The sequence below is a fragment of the Oncorhynchus masou genome, chromosome 26, assembly GCF_036934945.1.
Source record: "Oncorhynchus masou masou isolate Uvic2021 chromosome 26, UVic_Omas_1.1, whole genome shotgun sequence".
Taxonomy (NCBI): Eukaryota; Metazoa; Chordata; class Actinopteri; order Salmoniformes; family Salmonidae; genus Oncorhynchus; species Oncorhynchus masou.
This window is the reverse complement of record NC_088237.1, coordinates 8,462,924-8,489,804: the sequence shown is the minus strand read 5'-3', so window position 1 is coordinate 8,489,804 and position 26,881 is coordinate 8,462,924. Positions and strand designations below refer to the sequence as shown.

Genomic DNA, 26,881 nt, shown 5'->3' with positions numbered 1-26,881 from the left:
GCCGCTGGGTCCATTCTTGGTCTGATTCTTCTGTTATGAGCTTGAGTGAAGACCCAAAAGCGGTTTTAACAGAAAACAGATTTCTTTAATGAAAATACAGGAATGGCATAAATCCTCTTCCAACGTTGTCAGCGGAACAAAAAGAACGTTAGTATAGTGCAGGATGCTCCTGCCAGGCAGACTCCGACAGGACAGGACAAGGTGGAAGCAAACGAGACGACAGCTTGCTTCTGGCATCAAAAAACACAAACAAGAATCAGACACTGAAAGTAGCAGGAACAGAGAGAGAAATAGAGACCTAATCAGAGGGGGAAGAGACAACAGGTGGGGAAGAGTGAAAGAGCTAGTTAGGGCAGATGTAGAACAGCTGAGGAATGAGAGACAGAGAAGGTAACCTAAAAAGACCAGCAGAGAGAGAGAATGAAGAGAAAGGACAGGAACAGACATAACAAGACATGACATTCAATCAGGGCAAGGTGTCTGGTAACATGACTGAATACATACAATGCAGCTATTCCCTCCGTAAGGCTATCAAACAAGCTAAGCGTCAGTACAGAGACAAAGTAGAATCCCAATTCAACGGCTCAGACACAAGAGGCATGTGGCAGGGTCTACAGTCAATCACGGACTACAGGAAGAAATCCAGCCCAGTCACGGACCAGGACGTCTTGCTCCCAGGCAGACTAAATAACTTTTTTGCCCGCTTTGAGGACAATACAGTGCCACTGACACTGCCTGCAACGGAAAAATGTGGTCTCTCCTTCACTGCAGCCGAGGTGAGTAAAACATTTAAACGTGTTAACCCTCGCAAGGCTGCAGGCCCAGACGGCATCCCCAGCCGCGCCCTCAGAGCATGCGCAGACCAGCTGCCTGGTGTGTTTACGGACATATTCAATCAATCCCTATACCAGTCTGCTGTTCCCACATGCTTCAAGAGGGTCACTGCTCACTTCCGTCATCATGAAGTGCTTTGAGAGACTAGTCAAGGACCATATCACCTCCACCCTACCTGACTCCCTAGACCCACTCCAATTTGCTTACCGCTCAAATAGGTCCACAGATGATGCAATCTCAACCACACTGCACACTGCCCTAACCCATCTGGACAAGAGGAATACCTATGTGAGAATGCTGTTCATCGACTAGAGCTCGGCATTCAACACCATAGTACCCTCCAAGCTCGTCATCAAGCTCGAGACCCTGGGTCTCGACCCCGCCCTGTGCAACTGGGTACTGGACTTCCTGACGGGCAGCCCCCAGGTGGTGAGGGTAGGTAACAACATCTCCTCCCCGCTGATCCTCAACACTGGGGCCCCACAAGGGTGCGTTCTGAGCCCTCTCCTGTACTCCCTGTTCACCCACGACTGCGTGGCCACGCACGCCTCCAACTCAATCATCAAGTTTGCGGACGACACAACAGTGGTAGGCTTGATTACCAACAACGACGAGACGGCCTACAGGGAGGAGGTGAGGGCCCTCGGAGTGTGGTGTCAGGAAAATAACCTCACACTCAACGTCAACAAAACCAAGGAGATGATTGTGGACTTCAGGAAACAGCAGAGGGAACACCCCCTATCCACATCGATGGAACAGTAGTGGAGAGAGTAGCAAGTTTTAAGTTCCTCGGCATACACATCACAGACAAACTGAATTGGTCCACTCACACAGACAGCATCGTGAAGAAGGCGCAGCAGCGCCTCTTCAACCTCAGGAGGCTGAAGAAATTCGGCTTGTCACCAAAAGCACTCACAAACTTCTACAGAGGCACAATCGAGAGCATCCTGGTGGGCTGTATCACCGCCTGGTACGGCAACTGCTCCGCCCTCAACCGTAAGGCTCTCCAGAGGGTAGTGAGGTCTGCACAACGCATCATCGGGGGCAAACTACCTGCCCTCCAGGACACCTACACCACCCGATGTTACAGGAAGGCCATAAAGATCATCAAGGACATCTACCACCCGAGCCACTGCCTGTTCACCCCGCTATCATCCAGAAGGCGAGGTCAGTACAGGTGCATCAAAGCTGGGACCGAGAGACTGAAAAACAGCTTCTATCTCAAGGCCATCAGACTGTTAAACAGCCACCACTAACATTGAGTGGCTGCTGCCTACACACTGACACTGACTCAACTCCAGCCACTTTAATAATGGGAATTGATGGGAAATGTTGTAAATATATCACTAGCCACTTTAAACAATGCTACCTTATATAATGTTACTTACCCTACATTATTCATCTCATATGCATACCTATATACTGTACTCTATATCATCAACTGCATCCTTATGTAATACATGTATCACTAGCCACTTTAACTATGCCACTTTGTTTACATACTCATCTCACATGTATATACTGTACTCGATACCATCTACTGTATCTTGCCTATGCTGCTCTGTACCATCACTCACTCATATATCCTTATGTACATATTCTTTATCCCCTTACACTGTGTATAAGACAGTAGATTAGGAATTGTTAGTTAGATTACTTGTTGGTTATTACTGCATTGTCGGAACTAGAAGCACAAGCATTTCGCTACACTCGCATTAACATCTGCTAACCATGTGTATGTGACAAATAAAATTTGATTTGATTTGATTTTGACTTACACATTCACAGTTGATAAATCCTCCACCGACTGGACATTATGAAACATAAAATAGGTCCCACAAAATTACAATCAAAAGGGGAGAGAAAAAAACAGAGCTGTTTCAAATGACAGGGCATATACCCACCACTTGCAAACAGTAAACCACTTTACACTGTAACAAGCACTTCAATTCATATAATTGAAATATTGAGGTTTGCCCTGAAGAGGGCACAACATCATTACATTTGCTGAGGAGAAGAGCAAATGGGAAAGATATGGGGATGTTACAGGTGTAGGGGGAAATTATTTACACATTGCACATCTTTCTATTTCAAATAGTTCGACGACACATTATCACTGGATTACTGAAAGACCACATTATATAGGCTAATGATTGATAACATTGTGGAAATGTAGCCTACGGTATAAACAAGCGGAATAGAATAAAATAATTTGAATGCTATGTTACCAGAAATATCCTACAATCACATCGAAATCCATTTGGCAGACATTGCCCAACATAGGCTTAAGAAAATATTGCCAAACATATTGAATTGACAACATGATTATGGCCGTGTTGGAGACGATCAAAATCGCAATGTATCATTGGTTAATTGTGATGGATTGACTGATCTACAACTAATAACGAGTCGTTATTTATGATGCAAGGTGATTTGTAAATCAGACAGACACCTACAGTCATTTTGATTCTCTGGAACACGGCCAGTGCCTAGATGGCAGCTTGCAGGAGAGCAATACCTTATACGTCAGAGCGACGCTAGCAATGACGAACACACCAACTCTCCTCCATGCCTACCTTCGGCTCCAAAAAAAGAGAAGCCCTCATCAGTACCACTGCGATGACACTTCTGTAGCCTGTGACCACGGGTACAGACCAACTTTTGTCAACTTGAATGATCAATAATTAACGGTCTTTGGACCACATTTGCTCGACTGAGAACAACAAACAACTCTTACTCTTTTAACAACTAACTAACCAACCAACTACAGTTCTGTGAACATTTCGTGGGAGCGTTTGTTTCCCTTATGTCCCGAAAATCTAGCGACAATGACTATAGTCTTCGTAGTATGAGCAACCTGATGGGTGAGAGGAGGAAGAAAGTGAACGATGACGGAGAGCGGAGCCTCATCAAAGCACCGTCCAACGCGAGCATCAACAGCCAGGCTGTCCCTGCCAATGCCGCTACCGCCACCTCCACCGGGGACCTGGAGAGAGAGGCGCGTAAACAGTTCCAGCAAGATGTCACGCCTGCGTTTGTTTATGTTCTGGCCGCGTTCTCCGCGCTGGGTGGCTTTCTGTTCGGCTATGACACCGGGGTAATCTCGGGAGCGATGCTCCTGCTCAAGAGGGAGATGAATCTCAGCGCCCTGTGGCAGGAGGTTCTGATCTCTAGTACTGTGGCTGCCGCCGCGCTGTCCGCGTTGGCCGGCGGGTTCTTGAACGGAGTTTTCGGGCGCAGGGTCTGCATCCTCCTGGCTAGTTTTATCTTCACATCTGGGGGAATAGTGCTTAGCGCAGCTCCCGATAAGGAGGTTCTCCTGGTCGGACGTCTCATTGTCGGGCTTGGACTTGGTAAGGTGTCTCCTCAGTTTCTGCAACTTTTCACTTGTTTACTTATCTTGTTCACAAGACAATTAGCCTGGGGATGAGATGACCTGTTTACAGGTAGGGTAACAAAAATGTAATTGCTGACACAAAAAAAACGAACTTTGGTAACGGTTGACAACCTTTTAGTTATTAAAAAAGAAATTCTAGAAAGGGGGTGTCTTGCCCAACTATTGGGGCAAGATGCCCCTCCCTGTGGAGCAAGAGGCCCGCTGAAAATGTGTGCTTTTAGTAATTGACTCTAGAAAGCTAGTTATATTTTATTAGACCAATGAAATATTGAAACAAAATGGCATTGTACATCTCACTATTAATAACCAATGATGAGGTTTTAATGTAAGCCTAAAACTCTATGATGATGCTAGCTCATGCTAACTAACTAGCTAACTCACATTCCTACTCAAAATCAACATTTCTAATGATATTGTATGATTTATTTCTGCAGTTTAAGATATTGTATGATTCATAACCTCCAGATTCACCTGAAATGTGCTTACATTAATGCTTACATTAATGCTAGAATCAAATCCCCAACCTAAAAGGGGTAAGATGCCCCTGGGGTTGATGCCCCTGGGGTTTTCAGGGGTTTACATATAGAATATTCCAGGAGGCGTTTAGCCTTGGGGCCTCAATGCTATTGGTCAGATTTTTGCAACCAATCACATCATGTGTTGTGTCCTATTGTGATTGGTCCCTGAGCCTATATGAGGCCATTTTAAAATATATAAAAGCCTCTTCCTTTTTCATCTGTACAACCAACACAGAAGGCCAGAACCTAAGATTTAGTCTGTCAGTGAGAGATTAGTAAAAACCTTGATGAAGGTCAAGGACCAAAATGCGTACGTTTCACTTTTAACAATAAAGAAGCTCCTTTATCAACTTCCACTGTCCTCAGAGAGTTGTTGAATTTACTCTTCACTTCAGGCTCATCTCATTCACCTAGACTAGGGATTTTTTATCTGTGTACGGGTAAGCCTAGTTTATTACTTTTTATTTAACCTTTATTTAACTCGGCAAGTCAGTTAGGAACAAATTCTTATTTTCAATAACAGCCTAGGAACACTCGGTTAAATGCCTTGTTCAGGGGCAGAACGACATGTTTTTACCTTGTCAGTTCAGGGATTCAATCTTTCAACCTGTTGTTTACTAGTCCAATGCTCTAACCACTAGGCTACCTGCCACCAATCACTTAGACAGTTTAGGTTACCATCAACAGAGAGCAACTAATGTGCATGCATGTGTTGTGTCTTTGGCTATGCCGGATCCATTTCTGTAATTAATATTACCTGATTGAGCTAATCATGTAAATGTAATTAACTAGAAAGTCGGGGCACCATGAAATAATATTTATAGAGCAGTTATCTTCCGAATAAACTCCTAAAGAACTAGTAATATTTTACATCAATAGCAGTCAACATTAATCGGCACCTTTTTTCAGTCTCATCTGAAAGTTGTAAATTCTTGGTTATCTTCACGAACCCTGGCTAACAAGTTGAATCAGAAATACAACATTGGGTTTAATTATTTATTTACTAAATGCCTAACTAATCACACAGAATGAATCATATCTTGATTACAAATTATGTCATAAAGGAAAACGTCCCTCGCTGACGGAACAGATATGACAGCTGGTTACACAAAGAAAAGTGGGTTGGGTTTGAGTGAAGGAGCGGGAAGACTGAGGAACAAAGGAAGAAGCTGTGCTATCGTAAATACAATATCCTATGCATTCTAAGTTACCGCCCATTTGGAAAAGGAAAATGCAATAAATATTTACTCTGAGCTGCCCTTCAATAGGTTGGTGGTAGATGGATGGCCGTGTTGCCCAACAGAGTCCTTTGAAGAGTGTCTCTGGTGGTGAACGGGAAATGTTGTAGTGTCGTCGTTGGGTGGTAGATGGGATACTCTGTCTGTCCTCTCCGAGGCCATGTTTACAGCTGCTGTTGCTAACTCAATGGCTAGGAGGTATCACTTCTGTAGCAAATAAGAGTTCAAAGTTCATACCATTCGCAACCAAAGCTCACGCAGAGGTTGGCTTCGTTCTGTAGTTATTATCTGAATCCTTCTGACATCGGATCGTCATCCTAATGTACCCGGAACAGGAGGTTACATTTTCATCAAGGGCTTATATAGTGGAGGGAGAAGGGTGTGTTTCATAGTTTATAGCCCATGTCTCTTCACAGGGGCGGGCCACTGATTGAGCAGAGCCCTAACCTTATGAAAATCCAAATTTCTAATTTGGAAGCTAAAATTACATTGAATCTTTTCACCAATAATATACATTTGAATTGCACAACAATTACATGTGAATCTGATAACTATAATGTGTAGACTTTCTCAGATACAGTTTAGGTCGTCCTGTCATCAGTCATAATGTCTCAGATGACAACTGATCTGACATCATATTCATTAAGTACCAACACATATTTTCAACTGGTTCTATTACCGAAATATGGTTCCTTTCCCTCCACTTGTTTGATGTTCCCTGACTCTCTGTTTAACAAGGCTATTCAAGAGTCCCTCTAGAGTCAAGAGAGAGGCAAGGGAGAAAGGTATTTATGGGGGGGGCTATAAACCTTACCCACAGGCCAACGTCATGACACATAACAACACATGCCTTGTAGGCTACAGTATTTTGATTGGCAAACCTAATACAAAACTGAGAAAGTTCACTTCTTAGGCTATTGAGTCATCTCACATGAAAAATAAGTGAGACCTGGGTGCCAATCGTATCCTCATGGGTGGGCCCACCTAATGTGATGAGTTATATTGCCCAAAATCTATGTAGGTTAAACTTAAAAAAGGATAGTCAATACTTTATTTAGCCGTATACCAAAGCAATAATCAAACTAGAAGTTGATAACTTCATCCCACTACTTTGAGACTGGCTTGTTGTCAGGGTTACTGATTTCTGACTGCAGTGCCTAGGCCTATGGTATTTTTGGAGGTAGTAGGCTTTGGCAAGATTTCATACTGTTTGGCATTCAATGAGAATTCGATGTACCAAAGGTATTTATAGCAACTTCTGGGTGACACGTAGTCTTGATGTTGCCTTTGATTGGAAATTAAGATAGGCGTGTCATGCTTAGTAGAGTAATGTTCATAATATGGTGTTACTTTGGGCATTAAAATCATGTAGTGGTAAAGTAGTGTGCCATACTTGGAAGTCATCACTGTTAAGCCTTGTCTTAATTCTTGGCTTCATTGAGCACAACAAGTGGAGGAATAGACAAGGGCTGCTATGCTTTGTGTGTTTTTGCTGTTTTAGTGAACTAGTCATAGTGATTGGCCAATCTTTGTTTTTGTTTTGGACACCAATTAATAGACCCAGAGAGTAAGCCTGTGCAAATATGAATCAGCCTTTTATCTTTCAAAAACTGCTCTCTCTCACACTCACACTCACACGCGTACTCACGCACGCAAACACTCACAGTAGACGCTCACTCTCTTCTCGCTCAATATTACCCCTCAGACACATCAATCTTCCAAAGCAAATTAAATTGTTAGTATTTTCCAAAGATTGAAAGAAGCAGTTTATCCGGCCATCGAAATAGTTCATTGATCGGGTCACACGGGTTACATTTGCCTCTCCGTCTCTAGGCATTGGGTTTATGTCTGCTCATGCATTACTCATTTTGATGCCAAACCCACCGCTAGTGTGTGTGGCTAAAGAGCTCTATTTTCATCTCATTCAACAAATGTAAATGCCTGGAGTTTGCCAAACAACACTGTCACTTGGATTGGAACCGGTGCCTTGGTCATATGACATGAAAATAGAGCTCTTTGGCCACACACACCAGTGGTGGTTTCGGCGTTGAATTGAAAATGCATGAGCATAAGGCTGCATACCTATTGTAAAAAATAGTGGTGGACCTTTGAGGCTATGGGGCTATGTTGCTCCTACATGGATATCAAGGATCTGGAAGGATTCTGTAGGGAGAAATGGCCTAAGATCCCTTCCATTTTAGAAATAGGATTGTTGTTATCCTCACAAGGTAAAGATATTGAAAGGTATTGAAAACAGGGGTGTGAGAAAAACAATTATTACTTGTTAATTTATCTGAGAAATTGTATTAGTATAACATAATATAATTTCCCTTTTTTTTAGCATACAATATACAGTACCAGTCAAACGTTTGGACACACCTACTCATTCAAGAGTTTTTCTTTATTTTGACTATTTTCTACATTGTAGAATAATTGTGAAGACATCAAAACTATGAAATAACACATATGTAGTAACCAAAAAAGTGTTTAAAAAAATCAAAATATATTTTATAATTGAGATTCTTCAAAGTAGATACAGCTTTGCCTTGATGACAGCTTTGCACACTTTTGGTATTCTCTCAACCAGCTTCATGAGGTAGTCACCTTGAATGCATTTAAAATAACAGGTGTACCTTCTGAAAAGTTAATTTGTAGAAATGATTTCCTTCTAAATGCGTTTGAGGTAGGGTGGTATACATAAGATAGTAAAAGACCAAGTCCATGTTATGGCAAGAACAGCTCAAATAAGCAAAGAGAAACAACTGCCCATCATTACTTTAAGACATGAAGGTCAGTCAATCCAGAACATTTCAAGAACTGTGAAAGTTTCTTCAAGTGCAGTCGCAAATCCATTAAGTGCTATGATAAAACTGTCTCTCATGAGGACCACCACAGGAAAGGAAGACCCAGAGTTACCTCTGCTGCAGAGGATAAGTTCAGTAGAGTTAACTGCACCTCAGAAATTGCAGCCCAAATAAATGCTTCACAGAGTTCAAGTAACAGACACATCTCAACATCAACTGTTCAGAGGAGACTATGTGAATCAGGCCTTCATGAATTGCTGCAAAGAAACCACTACTAAAGGACACCAATAAGAAGAAGAGACTTGTTTGGGCTGAGAAACACAAGCAATGGACATTAAACTGGTGGAAATTAGTCCAAATTTGAGATTCTAAGTTCCAACTGCCATGTCTTTGTGAGTCGCAGAGTAGGTGAACGGATGATCTCCTCATGTGTGGTTGCCACTGTGAAGCATTGAGGAAGAGGTGTGATAGTGTGGGGGTGCTTTGCTGGTGACACTGTCAGTGATTTATTTAGAATTCAAGGCACACTTAACAGCATTCTGCAGCGATACGCCATCTCATCTGGTTTGCGCTTAGTGGGACTATCATTTGTTTTTCAACAGGACAATGACCCAACACACCTCTAGGCTGTGTAAGGGCTATTTGACCATGGAGAGTGATGGAGTGCTGCATAAAATTACCTGTCCTCCACAATTACCCAACCCCAACCCAATTGAGATGGTTTGGGATGAGTTGGACCGCAGACTGAAGGAAAACTAGCCAACAAGTGCTCAGCATTTGTGAGAAGCATTCCAGGTGAATCTGGTTGAAGAATGCCAAGAGTGTGCAAAGCTGTTATTCTACTTTGAAGAATCTCAAATATAAAATGTACTTTGAGTTGTTTAACACTTTTTTGGTTACTATATGATTCCATATGTGTTATTTTATAGTTTTGATGTCTTCACTATTCTACAATGTAGAAAATAGTAAAAAGAAAGAAAAACCCTTGCAACTTGTGACGGGTACTGTACCTCCGTATTTTATAGAGTTAATTTTGTTCATCTTTATCAAGTGTGTCAATAATTTCGGACCCCACTGTATTCCGAGCGTTCCCTGTCACACGTCCAATCACATTAGAACTTTAATTGCTTGGCATTTCTGAGGGAAGGTCATTCTTGCCGTTTGTCAGGAGGAGGCAGAAATGCATACCTTTGACTGGTCTTTAACACAAGCCTGGGGTTTGGTTCATCTTACCATCTTGGGCCAATTATTGGTGAGTTGACCTTTAGGCGAACACATTGGAGAGCTGTGCAGAGTCCCAAATGGCACCATATTCCCTTCATAGTGCACTACTTTTGACCAGGGCCTGTAGGGCTCTTGTCAATAGTGCACTAAATAGGGATTAGGCTGCCATTTGGGATGCATCCTTGTTCTATGATATGTCTAGAAGGCACAGAATGACGATGATCTGTTTCTATCGATCTATGATATTGTCCGTTTGATTATTGACAGACATGTATTTATTGACCAACACCATTGAAGTCAACGTCCTAATTTGATCTCAATCATAACATGTCGTAACTGATTTAAAAATGACTTGACAGATAGAACTCAATCTAATGATGGTGTTAAATCAGGTTTTGTGGATATTACGAAAGGTGTCCTGTCGGGGTTCGAGTCCTGTACATTTTTCTGTTTATATTATTAACAATATTGACTAGTATGTAAAAAATGTTAACCTGCACTTGCATGCCGATGATGCTGTTGTGTATGCTATTGGCCCCACGGTTGACCAGGCTCTATCTGAACTACAGTCTGACTTCATTGCTTTACAGAAAAACTGTATTGACCTGAAATTAGTGCTGATGTTGTTCCCTAGAGCACATAAAAACAAGTTTGATGCTTTAAGCCTATTGCATATTGATGTGTTAGTTAAGAGGCTGAGAATAAAAATGGTCTTCCTCTATAGAAGTAGGTCCTGCCTCTCACTACATAGTAGAAAGCAGATGATTCAGTCAACGCTCCTGTCGGTCCCAGACTATGGCCACATCGTCTATATGAACTCAGCTGCCACTTCATTATAGCCGTTAGATGTAGTTTATCATAGAGGATTGCACTTTATTACGGGCGACAATGTTAGTGGTCATCACTGCAGTCTCTACCAGGAAGTTGGTTGGCCCTCTGATGTCACGTAGGTTACGTCACACAATGCATTGCTATGTTTTCATTTATAAAGCCCTTTTACACAAAGTCCCACTGTACCTAGCAGCATTACTACACTTTAGACATAATGTTACCACACCCCATCTCGGGGATGGCTAACTCTGGACATTCCTTTGGTCTCTACTGAGTTAGGTCAAATCAGATTTTAGTTCTTGCACCTTATTTGTGGAACAATCTTCAACATTTTCTTAAATGTGTTGTTCTGGTGCCTCTTGGTGAATTCAGAAAGCTGATTGAGGACCTTTTTACTGATGAATGTGTTTGTTTTTTTAGGGCCGCGTTTCTCTTTCTTCTTGCATTTTGTATTTTCTGTCATTTATGTCATTCAGGGCTCATCTGTAAAAAAGACCGTGGTCTCAGTATGACTCCTTGATAAAATAAAGGTTCTATAAAATAGTATTTTCTTACTGTGGATGGGATACATCAGTCTGATTCTGAAAATCCATGACCCCTACTGTAGTACCATGCACTTGTTGTATTATAGAGAGTGCTGCTCGTCCTCCATTGAAGCCCACATTGTGACTACTTGCTATAAATAGAAAGCCTTTGACACATGATGCTTGTACGTTCAGGATAGTGTGTGCCGCTGTCCTTGGTCCTGAAAGGAGAGGTCATTATAATGGATGGCGGGGACTGTGGCTGTGGCTGTGAGAGTCTTGGTGCTGGTGGACTCCACATGTGTCTGAGAACTGAGTAGAGGCCTGGGGAGACCAGAGGGACTGACTAAAGGCTGTCGCTGATAACAAGAGAAGGAGGGAGTGATGGGGAGGAATGGAGGGCTCTCCCACTCTCTCAGAACCTGCCCAGCAAACCGGGAACATTCCTACAACATTAGCTATGATTTACATTAAGTTCTAGTTATTCTGGGCATACACTTCACAACTTCTAAAATCTTAACAACTTGGATGTGCTCACATTTCCAGATTTCCTTGTCCCAAATCTTTCATTCTGTCCATCCTCAACCGCAGGACGGTGGTGCTCACATTACACAATGATTCACTAATTGATCTTGCTCTGCATTTCTCAGTTGTCGTAGGAAAAAAATGCCAACACGCAAACGGCGAGCTGCTTTATTACTGTGCACGTTAGTATGTGCAGAAACATAAAAAAAGAGACGGAGATGCTGTCACGCCCTGACCATAGAGAGCTTTTATTCTCTATGTTGGTTAGGTCGGGGTGTGATTTAAGGGTGGGTTATCTAGGTGAATTATATTTCTATGTTGGCCTAGTATGGTTCCCAATCAGAGGCAGCTATTTATCGTTGTCTCTGATTTGGTATCATATTTAGGTAGCCCTTTTTCCATTGTGCTTTGTGGGATCTTGTCTATGTATAGTTGCCTGTGAGCATTATATTAGTGGCATGTTTTGTTTGTTCGTTTTGTTCTTTAAAGTTTTCTATTCGAAAATAAAGGATGGAACATACCACGCTGCATCTTGGTCCACTCCTTATAACGATCGTGACAGACGCAGAATATTGACTTTAAATAAAATAATATGAAATTGCCTTCTTGGTTTCTGTCACGGTAGGACTCAGAGGTAATATTGAAAAGACAGGTGCGTTCTGTCCACAGCTCCACCAATATGTCTTCCATCACCTCGGTCCACGTGGTGTGTTGTTGTTGCTGTCCACTTCACCGTTATTGTTTCGGTCTCACATGCTGAGTGCTCATTGGCTTTTGGCAGTGGTCCCTGCCCAATCGCGTCAGAGCACTTCTCATACTGCAAGGTGCACAACCAACATTTCTGACGCCATAAAATTATCGGGACATCCAACAGGGATCTGGAAAACAGAACAGCCATCGTCCGTGTGTCCTTGACCCGCTCAAACTAGGCGTGTCCCGAACGTGCTGATCCTATACCAAGTTCATAGGATTTCACCCCGATCGTGAACATTTGTCAAGGATGGCAAAAACGTTCCAAATTTGTGCCCAAACTGTGTAGTGTATGTCCTGCATTACGGTTTTCATCTAACATTAGGATAACATCCTAAAAACATTCACTATCTCTCTAGCTGTCTGTCTCTCTTTTTCTGCCTCTCTCTCTCTCTCTCTCTATCTCTCTCTCTCTCTCTGCCTCTCTCCTTTATTTTAATCCACATGGAAAACTTTCCGACATAAGAAACGCTCCAACACTCTTAACTCCATGGTTCAGTTATTTGTTCTGCTCTCTGCATGTGTATGATGAAAATAAAATGACCAACGTGTCAAATGTGATATGTAGACGAGCAGCCTTGTAGACAGCAGCCGAGCAAACAGAGTTGAACCTTGCTTACTTGGCGGTGTTACCCACTGGAGCGACTGGGTGCGCGTGCTTTTGCTCCAGCCCTGCATTAACACACCCGACTGATATAGTAAACTAATCAAGGACCTCACTCTGAGTCTGGACCATGATTAGCTGAACCAGGTGTGTTAGGCTACTGCAGGGCTGGAGCAAAAACCTGTACACCTAGTAACTCTTTGGTGTAGTTGGCAACTCTATCAACCACACCTCTAGGGCTGGTCACCCCAGGTGTGTACCGTATGAACGACAACCCTAGGGCCCTTACCTTTAACAGTAGGACCCATCCCTTCAGCCCTCACCCCTGGGTAAAAAGAAGAAGAATAAAATGCCAGATATTGATTAACCCCTTTATCGTATGACGAGGTTGCATGGTGAAGCAAGCGGTTCCCATGGTAACAGGTAGCTACGTCGTCTGCTGGGCAACTGGAAGAGAGACAGGAAGCAGTGCACTCTGAGTGCTATTAATAGTCCCTTATCGGTGTGGCGCAGAGCGGTGATGTCACGGCCCTTGTCAGATGAATCCGGGCAAACACATGTTGTTTGTTCTAGCAGTCAGAGTAAATATGTAGTCGTTTTGGCATGGTCTGTGGCTGCAGCAGCTGACAACAACACTGACTTACATGCTGGTATAGGCTACAGTATCTCTGATATAGTGGATGCACTACAGACATTGAGATATATGTTGTAGGTCTGGATACAGAGATGACTGATGTTGTGGTTGATGTTGTTTAGTCTGTCAGACATGATTGATGTTGTGCACATTGATGAGGGCTCTTTAGTGCCCTAATGGCTAGTGTGTGATTGGTGCAGCAGCTCTGTGGTTGAGTGTTTTGATTGGTCAGGTTCTCTAGATGAGAGATGTGGCTGAGGACACAGATTCCACTTGATTGTGGAGAGGATATGTGGTTTCATGCCTAACTCAGACCCTATACCATTGTTATTGAATTAGGTAAACCAGTGAACGGAACTGATCATAAAAGCTGAATTTGCACTTATCCATAAACCTTGACTGTACTGTACTGTATAATCTGAAGTTTCTCCTATGTGCAGATCTAGTATCAGCTTCCCCTCCCCCAATGCTACACTCATCCGAGATTAGCTTCTAGGGACATCTTCACCCTACACTGTCTGGTTCTACACTCCTCATCGTGTCTTCCCTGTTCCTCTGCCCCATCCCACATGAGTAGGTATTGCGTCCATGACGGTGCCAGTGTACATAGCTGAGACGTCTCCCCCCCACCTGAGAGGCCAGCTGGTGACAGTAAACACACTGTTCATCACGGGAGGCCAGTTCACTGCCAGCATCATAGACGGGGCCTTCAGCTACCTACGCCACGATGGATGGAGGTGAGACAATTGCTCTTACATGCCTCATCTTTGAATATCTCAAAAATATCTCATTTATTTTTTTAGGGGGTAGATCATCTTTAATAGGTCAGATAGATTGTAAATTCGATAAATATAATTGTCTGCATAATTTCCAATCCCCACATATTTTATGGTAAGTATATATACACGGTATACAGTTGAAGTCGGAGGTTTACATACACTTAGGTTAGAGTCATTAACTAGTTTTTCAACGAGTTTTGGTAAGTTGGTTAGACATCTACTTTCTGCATGACACTAGTCATTTTTCCAAGAATTGTTTACAGACAGATTTTTTTAAATTTATAATTCACTGTATCACAATTCCAGTGGGTCAGAAGTTTACATACACTAAGTTGACTGTGCCTTTTAAACAGCTTGGACAATTCCAGAAAATTATGCCATGGCTTTAGAAGCTCCTGATAGACTAATTGACATCATTTGAGTCAATTGGAGGTGTACATGTGGAAGTATTTCAAGGCCTACCTTCTAACTCAGCTTGACATCATGGGAAAATCCCAAAAAATCAGCCAAGACCTCAAGAACAAATTGTGGACCTCCACAAGTCTGGTTCATCTTTGGGAGCAATTTCCAAACGCCTGAAGGTACGATGTTCATCTGTACAAACAATAGTACGCAAGTATAAACACCATGGGACCACGCAGCCGTCATATCACTCAGGAAGGAGACGCGTTCTGTCTCTTAGAGATGAACGTACTTTGGTGCAAAAAGTGCAAATCAATCTTAGAACAACAGCAAAGGACCTTGTGAAGATGCTGGAGGAAACAGGTGCAAAAGTATCTATATCCACAGTAAAACGAGTCCTAAGTCGACATAACCTGGAAGACCTCTCAGCAAGGAAGAAGCCACTGCTCCAAAACCGCCATAAAAAAGACAGACTACGGTTTGCAACTGCACATGGGGACAAAGATCTTACTATTTGAAGAAATGTCCTCTGGTCTGATGAAATAGAACTGCTTGGCCATAGTGACCATTGTTATGTTTGGAGGAAAAAGGGGGATGCTTGCAAGCCGAACAACACCATCCCAACCGTGAAGCACGGGGGTGGCAGCATCATGTTGTGGGGGTGCTTTGCTGCAGGAGGGACTGGTGCACTTCACAAAATAGATGGCATCATGAGGAGGGGAAAATATGTGGATAAATTGAAGCAACATCTCGAGATGTTAAAGCTTGGTTGTTAAAGTCTTCCAAATGGACAATGACCCCAAGCATAAAGTTGTGGCAAAATGGCTTAAGGACAACAAAGTCAAGTTATGGGAGTGACCATCACAAAGCTCTGACCTCAATCCTATGGAAAATGTGTGAGCAGAACTGAACAATCATCTGCGAGCAAGGAGGCCTACAAACCTGACTGTTACACCAGCTCTGTCAGGAGGAATGGGCCAAAATTCACCCTACTTATTGTGGGAAGCTTGTGGAAGGCTACCCGAAACGATTGACACATGTTAAACACTTTAAAGGCAATGCTACCAGATACTAATTGAGTGTATGTAAACTTCTGATCCACTGGGAATGTGATGAAAGAAATAAAAGCTGAAATAAATCATTCTCTCTACTATTATTCTGACATTTCACATTCTTAAAATCATGTGGTGATCCTAACTGACCTAAAACAGGGAATTTTAACACAGATTAAATGTCAGGAATTTAGAAAAACTGAGTTTAAATGTATTTGGCTGAGGTGTATGTAAACTTCTGACTTCAACAATAATTTGCAAATAAATTCATTAAAAGTCCTACAATGTGATTCTCTGGATTTTTTTCCCTCATTTTGTCTGTCATAGTTGAAGTGTACCTATAATGAAAATTACAGGCCTCTCTCATCTTTTTAAGTGGGAGAACTTGCACAATTGGTGGCTGACTAAATACTTTTTTGCCCCACTGTATATTCCTTTATTATTTTCCCCTAACCTTACCACCCTCTCCTAATTAGAATAAACTAATGAACAACAACAACAAAACTTCCAGCTTATACATACTATATAAACTTGGCAAATAAAGAAATGTTCCTTTATCAGGACGATGTCTTTCAAAGATAGTTCGTAAAAATACGACTAACTTCACAGATCTTCATTGTAAAGGGTTGAAAACAGTTTCCCATGCATGAACAATTAATGAGCGGTTTTTAAGACACTAACAGCTTACAGACAGTAGGCAATTAAGGTCACAGTGACACTAAAAAGGCCTTTCTACTGATTCTGAAAAACACCAAAGAAAGATGCCCAGGGTCCTTGCTCATCTGTGTGAACGTGCCTTAGACATGCTGCAATAAGGCATGAGGACTGTAGATGTGGCCAGGGCAATACATTGTAATGTCAGTACTGTGAGATGCCTAAGACAGCGCAACAGGGAGACAGGATGGACAGCTGATCGTCCTCGCAGTGGCAGACCACATGTAACAACACCTGCACAGGATCGGTACATCCGAACATCATAACTGCGGGACAGGTACAGGATGGCAAGAACAACTGCCTTTTAATTTATTTATTTATTTTTATTTCACCTTTATTTAACCAGGTAGGCTAGTTGAGAACAAGTTCTCATTTGTAACTGCGACCTGGCCAAGATAAAGCTTAGCAGTGTGAGCAGACAACACAGAGTTACACATGGAGTAAACAATTAACAAGTCAATAACACAATCAAAAAAGGCGAGTCTATATACATTGTGTGCAAAAGGCATGAGGAGGTAGGCGAATAATTACAACCTTGCAGATTAGCACTGGAGTGATAAATGATCAGATGGTCATGTACAGGTAGAGATACTGGTGTGCAAAAGAGCAGAAAAGTAAATAAATAAAAACAGTGTGGGGATGAGGTAGGTGAAAATGGGTGGGTTATTTACCAATAGACTATGTACAGCTGCAGCGATCGGTTAGCTGCTCAGATAGCACATGTATGAAGTTGGTGAGGGAGATAAAAGTCTCCAACTTCAGCGATTTTTGCAATTCGTTCCAGTCACAGGCAGCAGAGTACTGGAACGAAAGGCGGCAAATGAGGTGTTGGCTTTAGGGATGATCAGTGAGATACACCTGCTGGAGCGCGTGCTACGGATGGGTGTTGCCATCGTGACCAGTGAACTGAGATAAGGCGGAGCTTTACCTAGCATGGACTTGTAGATGACCTGGAGCCAGTGGGTCTGGCGACGAATATGTAGCGAGGGCCAGCCGACTAGAGCATACAAGTCGCAGTGGTGGGTGGTATAAGGTGCTTTAGTGACAAAACGGATGGCACTGTGATAAACTGCATCCAGTTTGCTGAGTAGAGTGTTGGAGGCAATTTTGTAGATGACATCGCTGAAGTCGAGGATCAGTAGGATAGTCAGTTTTACTAGGGTAAGTTTGGCGGCGTGAGTGAAGGGGGCTTTGTTGCGGAATAGAAAGCCGACTCTTGATTTGATTTTCGATTGGAGATGTTTGATATGAGTCTGGAAGGAGAGTTTACAGTCTAGCCAGACACCTAGGTGCATGCATTTGGTTTTACTAGCGTTTAAGAGCAGTTGGAGGCCATGGAAGGAGTGTTGTATGGCATTGAAGCTCGTTTGGAGGTTAGATAGCACAGTGTCCAAGGACGGGCCGGAAGTATATAGAATGGTGTCGTCTGCGTAGAGGTGGATCAGGGAATCGCCCGCAGCAAGAGCAACATCATTGATATATACAGAGAAAAGAGTCGGCCCGAGAATTGAACCCTGTGGTACCCCCATAGAGACTGCCAGAGGACCGGACAGCATGCCCTCCGATTTGACACACTGAACTCTGTCTGCAAAGTAATTGGTGAACCAGGCAAGGCAGTCATCCGAAAAACCGAGGCTACTGAGTCTGCCGATAAGAATATGGTGATTGACAGAGTCGAAAGCCTTGGCAAGGTCGATGAAGACGGCTGTACAGTACTGTCTTTTATCGATGGCGGTTATGATATTGTTTAGTACCTTGAGTGTGGCTGAGGTGCACCCGTGACCGGCTCGGAAACCAGATTGCACAGCGGAGAAGGTACGGTGGGATTCGAGATGGTCAGTGACCTGTTTGTTGACTTGGCTTTCGAAGACCTTAGATAGGCAGGGCAGGATGGATATAGGTCTGTAACAGTTTGGGTCCAGGGTGTCTCCCCCTTTGAGGAGGGGGATGACTGCGGCAGCTTTCCAATCCTTGGGGATCTCAGACGATATGAGAGAGAGGTTGAACAGGCTGGTAATAGGGGTTACGACAATGGCGGCGGATAGTTTCAGAAATAGAGGGTCCAGATTGTCAAGCCCAGCTGATTTGTACGGGTCCAGGTTTTGCAGCTCTTTCAGAACATCTGCTATCTGGATTTGGGTAAAGGAGAACCTGGAAGGGCTTGGGCGAGAAGCTGGGGGGGGGCGGAGCTGTTGGCCGATGTTGGAGTAGCCAGGCGGAAGGCATGGCCAGCAGTTGAGAAATGCTTGTTGAAGTTTTCGATAATCATGGATTTATCGGTGGTGACCGTGTTACCTAGCCTCAGTGCAGTGAGCAGCTGGGAGGAGGTGCTCTTGTTCTCCATGGACTTCCCAGTGTCCCAGAACTTTTTGGATTTGGAGCTACAGGATGCAAACTTCTGCCTGAAGAAGCTGGCCTTATCTTTCCTGACTGACTGCGTGTATTGGTTCCTGACTTCCCTGAACAGTTGCATATCGCGGGGACTATTCGATGCTATTGCAGTCCGCCACAGGATGTTTTTGTGCTGGTCGAGGGCAGTCAGGTCTGGAGTGAACCAAGGGCTGTATCTGTTCTTGGTTCTGCATTTTTTGAACGGAGCATGCTTATCTAAAATGGTGAGGAAGTTACTTTTAAAGAATGACCAGGCATCCTCAACTGACGGGATGAGGTCAATGTCCTTCCAGGATACCCGGGCCAGGTCGATTAGGAAGGCCTGCTCACAGAAGTGTTCCTGAGTTGCACCAGGAACGTACAATCCCTCCATCAGTGCTCAGACTGTCCACAATAGGCTGAAACAGTCTGGACTGAGGGTTTGTATGCCTGTTGTAAGGCAGGTCCTCACCAGACATCACCAGCAACAACTTCGCCTATGGGCACAAACCCACCGTCACTTGAAAGGACTGGCAAAAGGTGCTCTTCACTGACGAGTCACAGTTTTGTCTCACCAGGGGTGATGGTCGGATTCACGTTTATCGTCGAAGGAATGAGCTTTACTACAAGACCTGTACTCTGGAGAGGGATCGATTTGGAGGTGGAGGGCCGTCATGGTCTGGGGCGGTGTGTCACAGCATCATCGGACTGAGCTTGTTGTTATTGCAGGCAATCTCAATGCTGTGCGTTACAGGGAAGACTTCCTCCTCCCTCCTCCCTCATTCTTGCAGGCTCATCCTGACATGACCCTCCAGCATGACAATGCCACCAGCCATACTTCTCGTTCTGTGAGTGATTTCCTGCAAGGAATGTCAGTGTTCTGCCATGGCCAGTGAAGAGCCCGGATCTCAATCCCATTGAGCACGTCTGGGACCTGTTGGATCGGAGGGTAAGGGCTAGGGCCATTCCCCCCAGAAATGTCCGGGAACTAGCAGGTGCCTTGGTAGAAGAGTGGGGTAACATCTCACAGCAAGAACTGGCAAATCTGGTGCAGTCCATGAGGAGGAGATGCACTGCAGTAATTAATGCAGCTGGTGGCCACTCCAGATACTGACTGTTACTTTTGATTTTGACCCCCCCTTTGTTCAGGGACACATTATTCCATTTCTGTTAGTCACATGCCTGTGGAACTTGTTCAGTTTATGTCTCAGTTGTTGAATCTTCTTATGTTCATACAGTTTACATTTTACGGTCACAGTATATTTTACAATAGATGTCTTTTGTTTTTTTAAGTCCCACCCAGTAGCTAAAATGGGGAGGATTCTGTCCATAATAAAGCGTTGCCCTGCCTTCTTAACAACACTATCAACAAGGCAGGTCCTACAGGCCTTAGGTTTGTCGCACCTAGACTACTGTTCAGTCATGTGGTCAGGTGCCACAAAAAAGTACTTCGCAAAATTGCAATTGGCGCAGAACAGGGCAGCACGACTGGCCCTTGGATGTCCACAGAGAGCTAATATTAATAATATGCATGTCGATCTCTCCTGGCGATTGACTTCATCACTCCTTTTATTTATGAGAGGTATTGACATGTTGAATGCGCCGAGCTGTCTGCTTGAACTACTGGCACACAGCTCAGTGTCTACAAAATACAACAAATCCCGTTTTTGACTGCACTGGGCCTTTAAGACCAATCTGCAAGTTTTGAATGCTCCCTCCCGCTGCTCTGGTCACATTCCAGCATCAAGCACTGACTCTCAACACACCACTACTTTCAGTTGTTTATACATACTGTATACATCATGGCCATGGACACAGTGCTGCTAACCTTGTTTATGCAGACTTCGTCCTATTGGTTTGTGTTTAGTTTCACGTTTTCATATTCCGGTCTGTAACCAGGTTTCAGTGGGATATATCAGGTGTTAGGATAACTGTTGATTTCTGAGACAGACTCTATCGGGAATGCTTCCAAGTGGTGTGCGAGTAAAGACATTGAAATCTAGCCAACTAGTTTCATTATGGCAGGTCCAGTCTGGGCGAGCAGATCAGATCAGTGTAAATGTCAGCAGCAAAAGATGTGGATCCTCGTCCTGCCTCCAGCTGAATCAACAGTCCCCTCAGTTCAGAGCAGGGATATGTTGAAAAGATAACATCCTTTTATTGTTTTTGTAAATCTAAATGCTACATTACATCACTGGCTCCTTGTAAAGTGAGTATTGCTTTGTCCTGCCTTAGGACATTATTCAGAACAGCTTCCTTGAACTTGCCACAAGTGCTGGATTTATGTCATAGCTGTCAGTGTGTGTCCTTGCATTCTTCTTCTTTTACTGATTTGACAAGTTGAGTTTTGTGCCAACTCCTGAGTCCTTGAAAGTTTTGTTTTTAATGATGTGCTCTGCTCTGTGGCAGACTTCTATTTGACAGTCAACCCTGTGAAGCTGTTTGAAAAATGTTCAATGACACAACAGAGTTGTTACTCTAGGCTATTATTCACTGTGTTGTTAGCCTGGTAATGATTTGATGTTGATGCTTCGTAAACAGCGGCTGTAGATTAACAGTGAAATGCTTACTTACGGGTCCCGTTCACATTGTTGGAAAAGGACCCATAAGAAAGTATTCCAATGTTAGTCTATACCTTGTTTACATTGTTACTGCTTGATGAAGGGTGGGAGTGTAGCACAAATATTATGCGCGCATTCGAGCGGAGTGCTTTTGCCAAGACCTCGACCAACGTTGGTCACCGCCTTTCAAAGTGTGTTGCATTATGGGTATACACATTCTCAAACTTAAGACTACATGTCGACTGCATGACCTTTACAACAACCATGTGATCCTAGGTCATGTACCTTGGAGTGCAGTCGACCGGAAATGTCTGCATCAGTTGCTAGCTATCCCATAAAGCCATCACCGAAAACACATATTTTCACTTTCAGTTGGTCTTTGGTAACTATCTGTTTTTTTGACAACGTTTGGAACATTCGTCTCACAACAGAGCCTTCAACTGCAAAGGGGCATTGCATTCCACTCCGTTGTGGACCTTCCCATTGAAGAGCATGACGTCCGGTGCAACGTAATGGAGTGTTTATGGGTAATGTGAACGAGGCTTAAGTAGACTACAGACGTGAATGCTGGAACATTGCTACATTGCGGGAGGCAACCCATCAGTGGTCCCTGCTACGCTCCAGCTCATGGTGTTTCTCCTCTCGCCCCCTCTCAGATGAACAGCTAATTTATCTCTATGTCTCTCCCCTCTCTCTCTCTTCCTCCCTTTTTTCCATCCCTCACCTCCACCGCGTCTCCCCCCTCTCTCCCTATCTTCTCCCCCTCCCCAGATATATTTTATGTTGGGTCTATTGGTGGTTCCTGCTGTGCTGCAGTTCATGGAGTTTCTCCTCTCAAAGATGAAACAACTCATATGTTGAATTCTTTCTATCCCTCGTTACCCCCTTCCTGCCAGTGGTCCCTGCTGTACTCAGGTTCATAGGGTTCCTCATTTTGCAAGAGAGTCACTCTCACAGATGAAACAGCTAATATATGGCTCTCTCCATCTCTCTCTCTCTCTCCCCCCTCACCGCCCCCTCCCCCTCTCTCCCCCTCTTCTCCTCTTCTCCAGGTATATGTTGGGTCTGTCGGTGGTCCCTGCGGTGCTCCAGTTCGTGGGGTTTCTGTTTCTGCCAGAGAGCCCCCGCTGGCTGATCCAGAAAGGCCTTACCCAGAAGGCCCGGCGCGTGCTCAGCCAGATTAGAGGCAATCAGAACATTGACGAGGAGTACGACAGCATCAAGAACAGCATCGAGGAGGAGGAGAAAGACTGCGGAGGAGGTGAGAGGGGAGCAGGAGGCTCAGGAGAAAGACACACATAAATGAATGAATGCATCAACGAACACGCACACACAAACAAACTTGCATGCACACACACGGGGAGAGGAGTGGCCCATGTGCCCACTGTCTGTCTCTCTCTCTCTCTCTCTCTCTCTCTTTCTCTCTGCGCTCAGACGAGGAAGCTTTATCGGCTGGTATATAATCTCGGTGTTACACTCCCATGATGTGGGACAAAACAGTTAGTCTCTTCAGAGAACATTGACCTCTTCTGAGAATCACAAAACAGCACTCATATTCAGTCTGTCAGAGCCGGCGACTCAGAGTAGACTGAGTCGCCTGGCGAGACCAAGGACATTGAAGACATTATTTTCTATTTTTTTTCTATGAACGTTTTCTGAAAGAAGCTTATTTTGTATGGTAGTCACTGTGTCTCCATTGAAGGTCAGTGCTAAAGTAGATGTATATGTGTGAGCGTATGGAAATATATGGGTCAAGGCATGGTCATAGACATAAGCACGAACTCAATGAAACCACCGTACACGATAAACTGCATATATCCACATGTTGGCATGAATAGCTGATATCCACATGTATTAAAAGTAGCCTATATGGACAACCAATGGTTAGACGAATGAGTGTTTTGCACTGCGTTATCAAGTCAATGAATGTACAGTAAGGTCAGTCCAGCCTTCAGCACATGTATTCAGCTCTTATTATCCCGATGACACCAAGCCAATCTCCTGACAAGAAAAGAGAGGGAAAAGAAAGGAGAGGAGAGGTAAACATGCATCATTCCTTTTCTTCCGTAATTAACCCTTCCTGACAGTCCTACAGAAAACATGAACCTGTGATTGAGTACCTCACGCTGGGATTGGTCCACAATGGGGAGCCGTAGCCAATCAGAGTGCGAGAGTGTGGTCAGTGGGGCCACAATCCAAGAACGAAAGGGCAATAAGTTGTAACTCTGATCATTGTCGGGTGTTGGAGGGGGGGGGGATAGGCTCACATCTGGGGAAACAAGTGCTTCCTTTGCCCCCTTTCTCCCTGACATCTCTGTTTCCTTGGTAACCTCATCCCTTTCTCCCTCTTTCTCTCCTTGTCTCCCTCACCTCTGATGTGATGATAGTGAGTGTCACTCTAACCACCCAAACACAGCCAGGATTAAAGAGCAATAATAATCACAATGACACATACAAAGTGACAGGGCAACACAGCGGCAATAACAACAACATCACAACACAACATAGTCATATCTGTAGCATTCAATTCTCTCTGGATGAAAGGGTAATATATTACATAGAAACATACAGGGTGACGGAGCAACACATCAATAACAACAACAACACAACGAACAACAATAGCTGTATCAGTCACTACTCTCTGATCTCTGATTCACTTTGTTGTAGTATATCTTATTAAAGCATTGGGCTATCATCTCTGGTGTAGAACATGTTAGAAATGCTAGTCATGCATGAATTTCCTGTGATCTTATTGCTACTAAGATAATCTTCCATCCAAGATAAAAATCATTTTAGGAAAGATTATCTTGCTTTTATTCAGGCCTACTGATCTGATTATATCTACATAGATTAACTTCCTTTTCCTGGCGTATACGGCTGGGTGCAAGCCTATTGCCAGTCAACATGATAATGTTTTCCTCTTTAAAAGAGTGTTATATCTCAGTGTTAGTTAGACACCGTAGTAGCTTAATAGGGTGAAGGACCTTCACACACAGTAAGTCAGACACACAGGTAATTAAATTAACAGAAGAGGCGCCGTGCTTCTCAAATCTGTTTCCTTTGTGATAACAAGCTCCGTGTGACTGTAGGGCAGCCGTGTTTCTAGCTCATAGGCAACTTTGCAGTCTTTTTGTTTTTTATGTTATTAGCCCAGAAATGTTTCGGTGTTATTACAAACATCCGGAAATAACTTTTGGATATCAGAGCGGCGGTAACCACCCACCGCTGTTCTGCTCCTTCCAGCCAGTGCTGCCACTCCTCCAATGCCATCTTCACGGCCAGGAGTTCTCGGTTGCCAACATCGTAGTTCCTCTCAGCGGGATTGAGATGATGGGACAGGAAGGCACAGGGATGAAGCTTCTGGTCCTGGGCAGATCGCTGGGACAGGATGGCCCCCACTCCAACATCTGAAGCATCCACTTCCAATACAAATTGGAACGAGGGGTCCGGATAGATGAGGATGGGTGCTGTTGTGAACCGATGCTTCAGGTCCACAAAGGCTTAGTCGACAGCTGGAGACCAATTGAACGATACCTTGGGGGAGGTGAGTGCCTACAGGGGGGCCGCCAGGGTGCTGTAACCCCAAATGAAACGGAGGTAGAAGTTTGCAAAACCAAGAAACTGTTGCAACTGCACCCTGGACGTTAGTTGAGGCCAATCCACCACCGCTTTCATCCTTTCCAGGATCCATCTGAACATTCCCCTCAGCAATGACATATCCCAGAAAGGTGATAGAAGAGCAATGGAACTCACTTCTCGGCTTTCACGAACAATTGGTTCTCCAGGAGGTGCTGAAGAACCTGTCTGACATGGAGTACATGTTCTTAGACAGATTGGGGGAAAAAACAGGATGTCGTCCAGGTAGACGAACACAAACCGCTTTAGCATGTCCCGAAGCACATCATTGACTAAAGCCTGGAAGACAGTGAGGGCGTTGGTGAGTCCAAATGGCATGACCTGCTCCTCATAATGTCCACTGGCTGGCTGTCTTCCACTCATCCCCCTCGCGTATCCGAATCAGGTGGCAGGATTTCTGAAGGTCCAACTTGGAAAACATGGTGGCCCCCTGGAGAGGTTCAAACGCAGAGGAGAGGAAGTGGGTAACGATTTTCGACAGTGATATCGTTAAGTCCCCGGTAGTCAATACACAGGCCTTGTCCTTCTCCACAAAGAAAAACCCTGCGGCGGCAGGAGATGCAGACGGACGGACGGCCCCAGTGGCCAGAGACTCCTCTATGTACTCATACATAGCAATGGTCTCTGGTCCTGACAGAGAGTACAACTGACCCCGAGGTGGTGTAGTGCCTGGGAGAAGATCAATGTCACAATCATAAGGACGGTGCAGGGGAAGGGAAGTAGCACGTGCCTTGCTAAACACTTCCAGGAGGTCATGGTATTCCGTGGGGACAACAGAGACATCCACAGTCTTGCTAACCTCCTTAGGATCTAGGGGAAGGCTGTGCTGCTTGAAGGCAGTGGGAATGGCAAAATGGGCTCCAATCCAAGATGGAGCTTGTGGTCCTGTCAATCACAGGATTGTGCTCATGGAGCCAGGAAAATCCCAAAACAACCGGAACATTGGGAGATGCAATGATGAGGAACTGTATGGTGTCACTGTGGTTACCAGAACGGTACTATGGGTGACTTCCCCTATAGAGCGGCCGTCCAGTGCCCTAGCATCCATGGGGACAGAGAGAGACTGAGAGGGAATACCAAGCTCCGAAGCATCCATAGTGGCATCCATAAAACTTTCATCAGCCCCAGAGTCAACTCCCTAGCATACTTCTCGCCAATGTCCAGTCTCTTGACAACAAGGTTGATGAAATCTGAGCAAGGGTAGCATTCCGGAGAGACATAAGAGACTATAACGTTCTTTGCTTCATGGAAACATGGCTCACTCGAGAGACGCTATCGGGGTCGGTGCAGCCAGCTGGTTTCTCCACGCATCGCGCCAACAGAAACAAACACCTTTCTGGTAAGAAGAGGGGCGGGGGCGTATGCTTTATGGTTAACGAGACGTGGTGTGGTCACAACAACATACAGGAACTCAAGTCCTTCTGTTCACCTGATTTAGAATTCCTCACAATCAAATGTCGACCTCTTTATCTACCAAGGGAATT

The 26,881-nt window shown here is 44.2% G+C and overlaps 1 protein-coding gene across 1 annotated transcript in view; it reads left to right on the top strand.

Moving 5' to 3' along the window:
* Positions 1-3,495: 3,495 nt before the first annotated feature.
* The window catches only part of LOC135514717 (proton myo-inositol cotransporter-like), a 73,309-nt gene continuing 49,923 nt past the window's right edge, over positions 3,496-26,881 (top strand). The window contains exons 1-3 of the mRNA XM_064938260.1: positions 3,496-4,187; positions 14,461-14,620; positions 22,814-23,022. Of these exons, the coding sequence (XP_064794332.1) occupies positions 3,641-4,187; positions 14,461-14,620; positions 22,814-23,022 (916 nt within the window). The 5' untranslated portion in view covers positions 3,496-3,640. The remainder of the gene's footprint in view (positions 4,188-14,460; positions 14,621-22,813; positions 23,023-26,881) is intronic.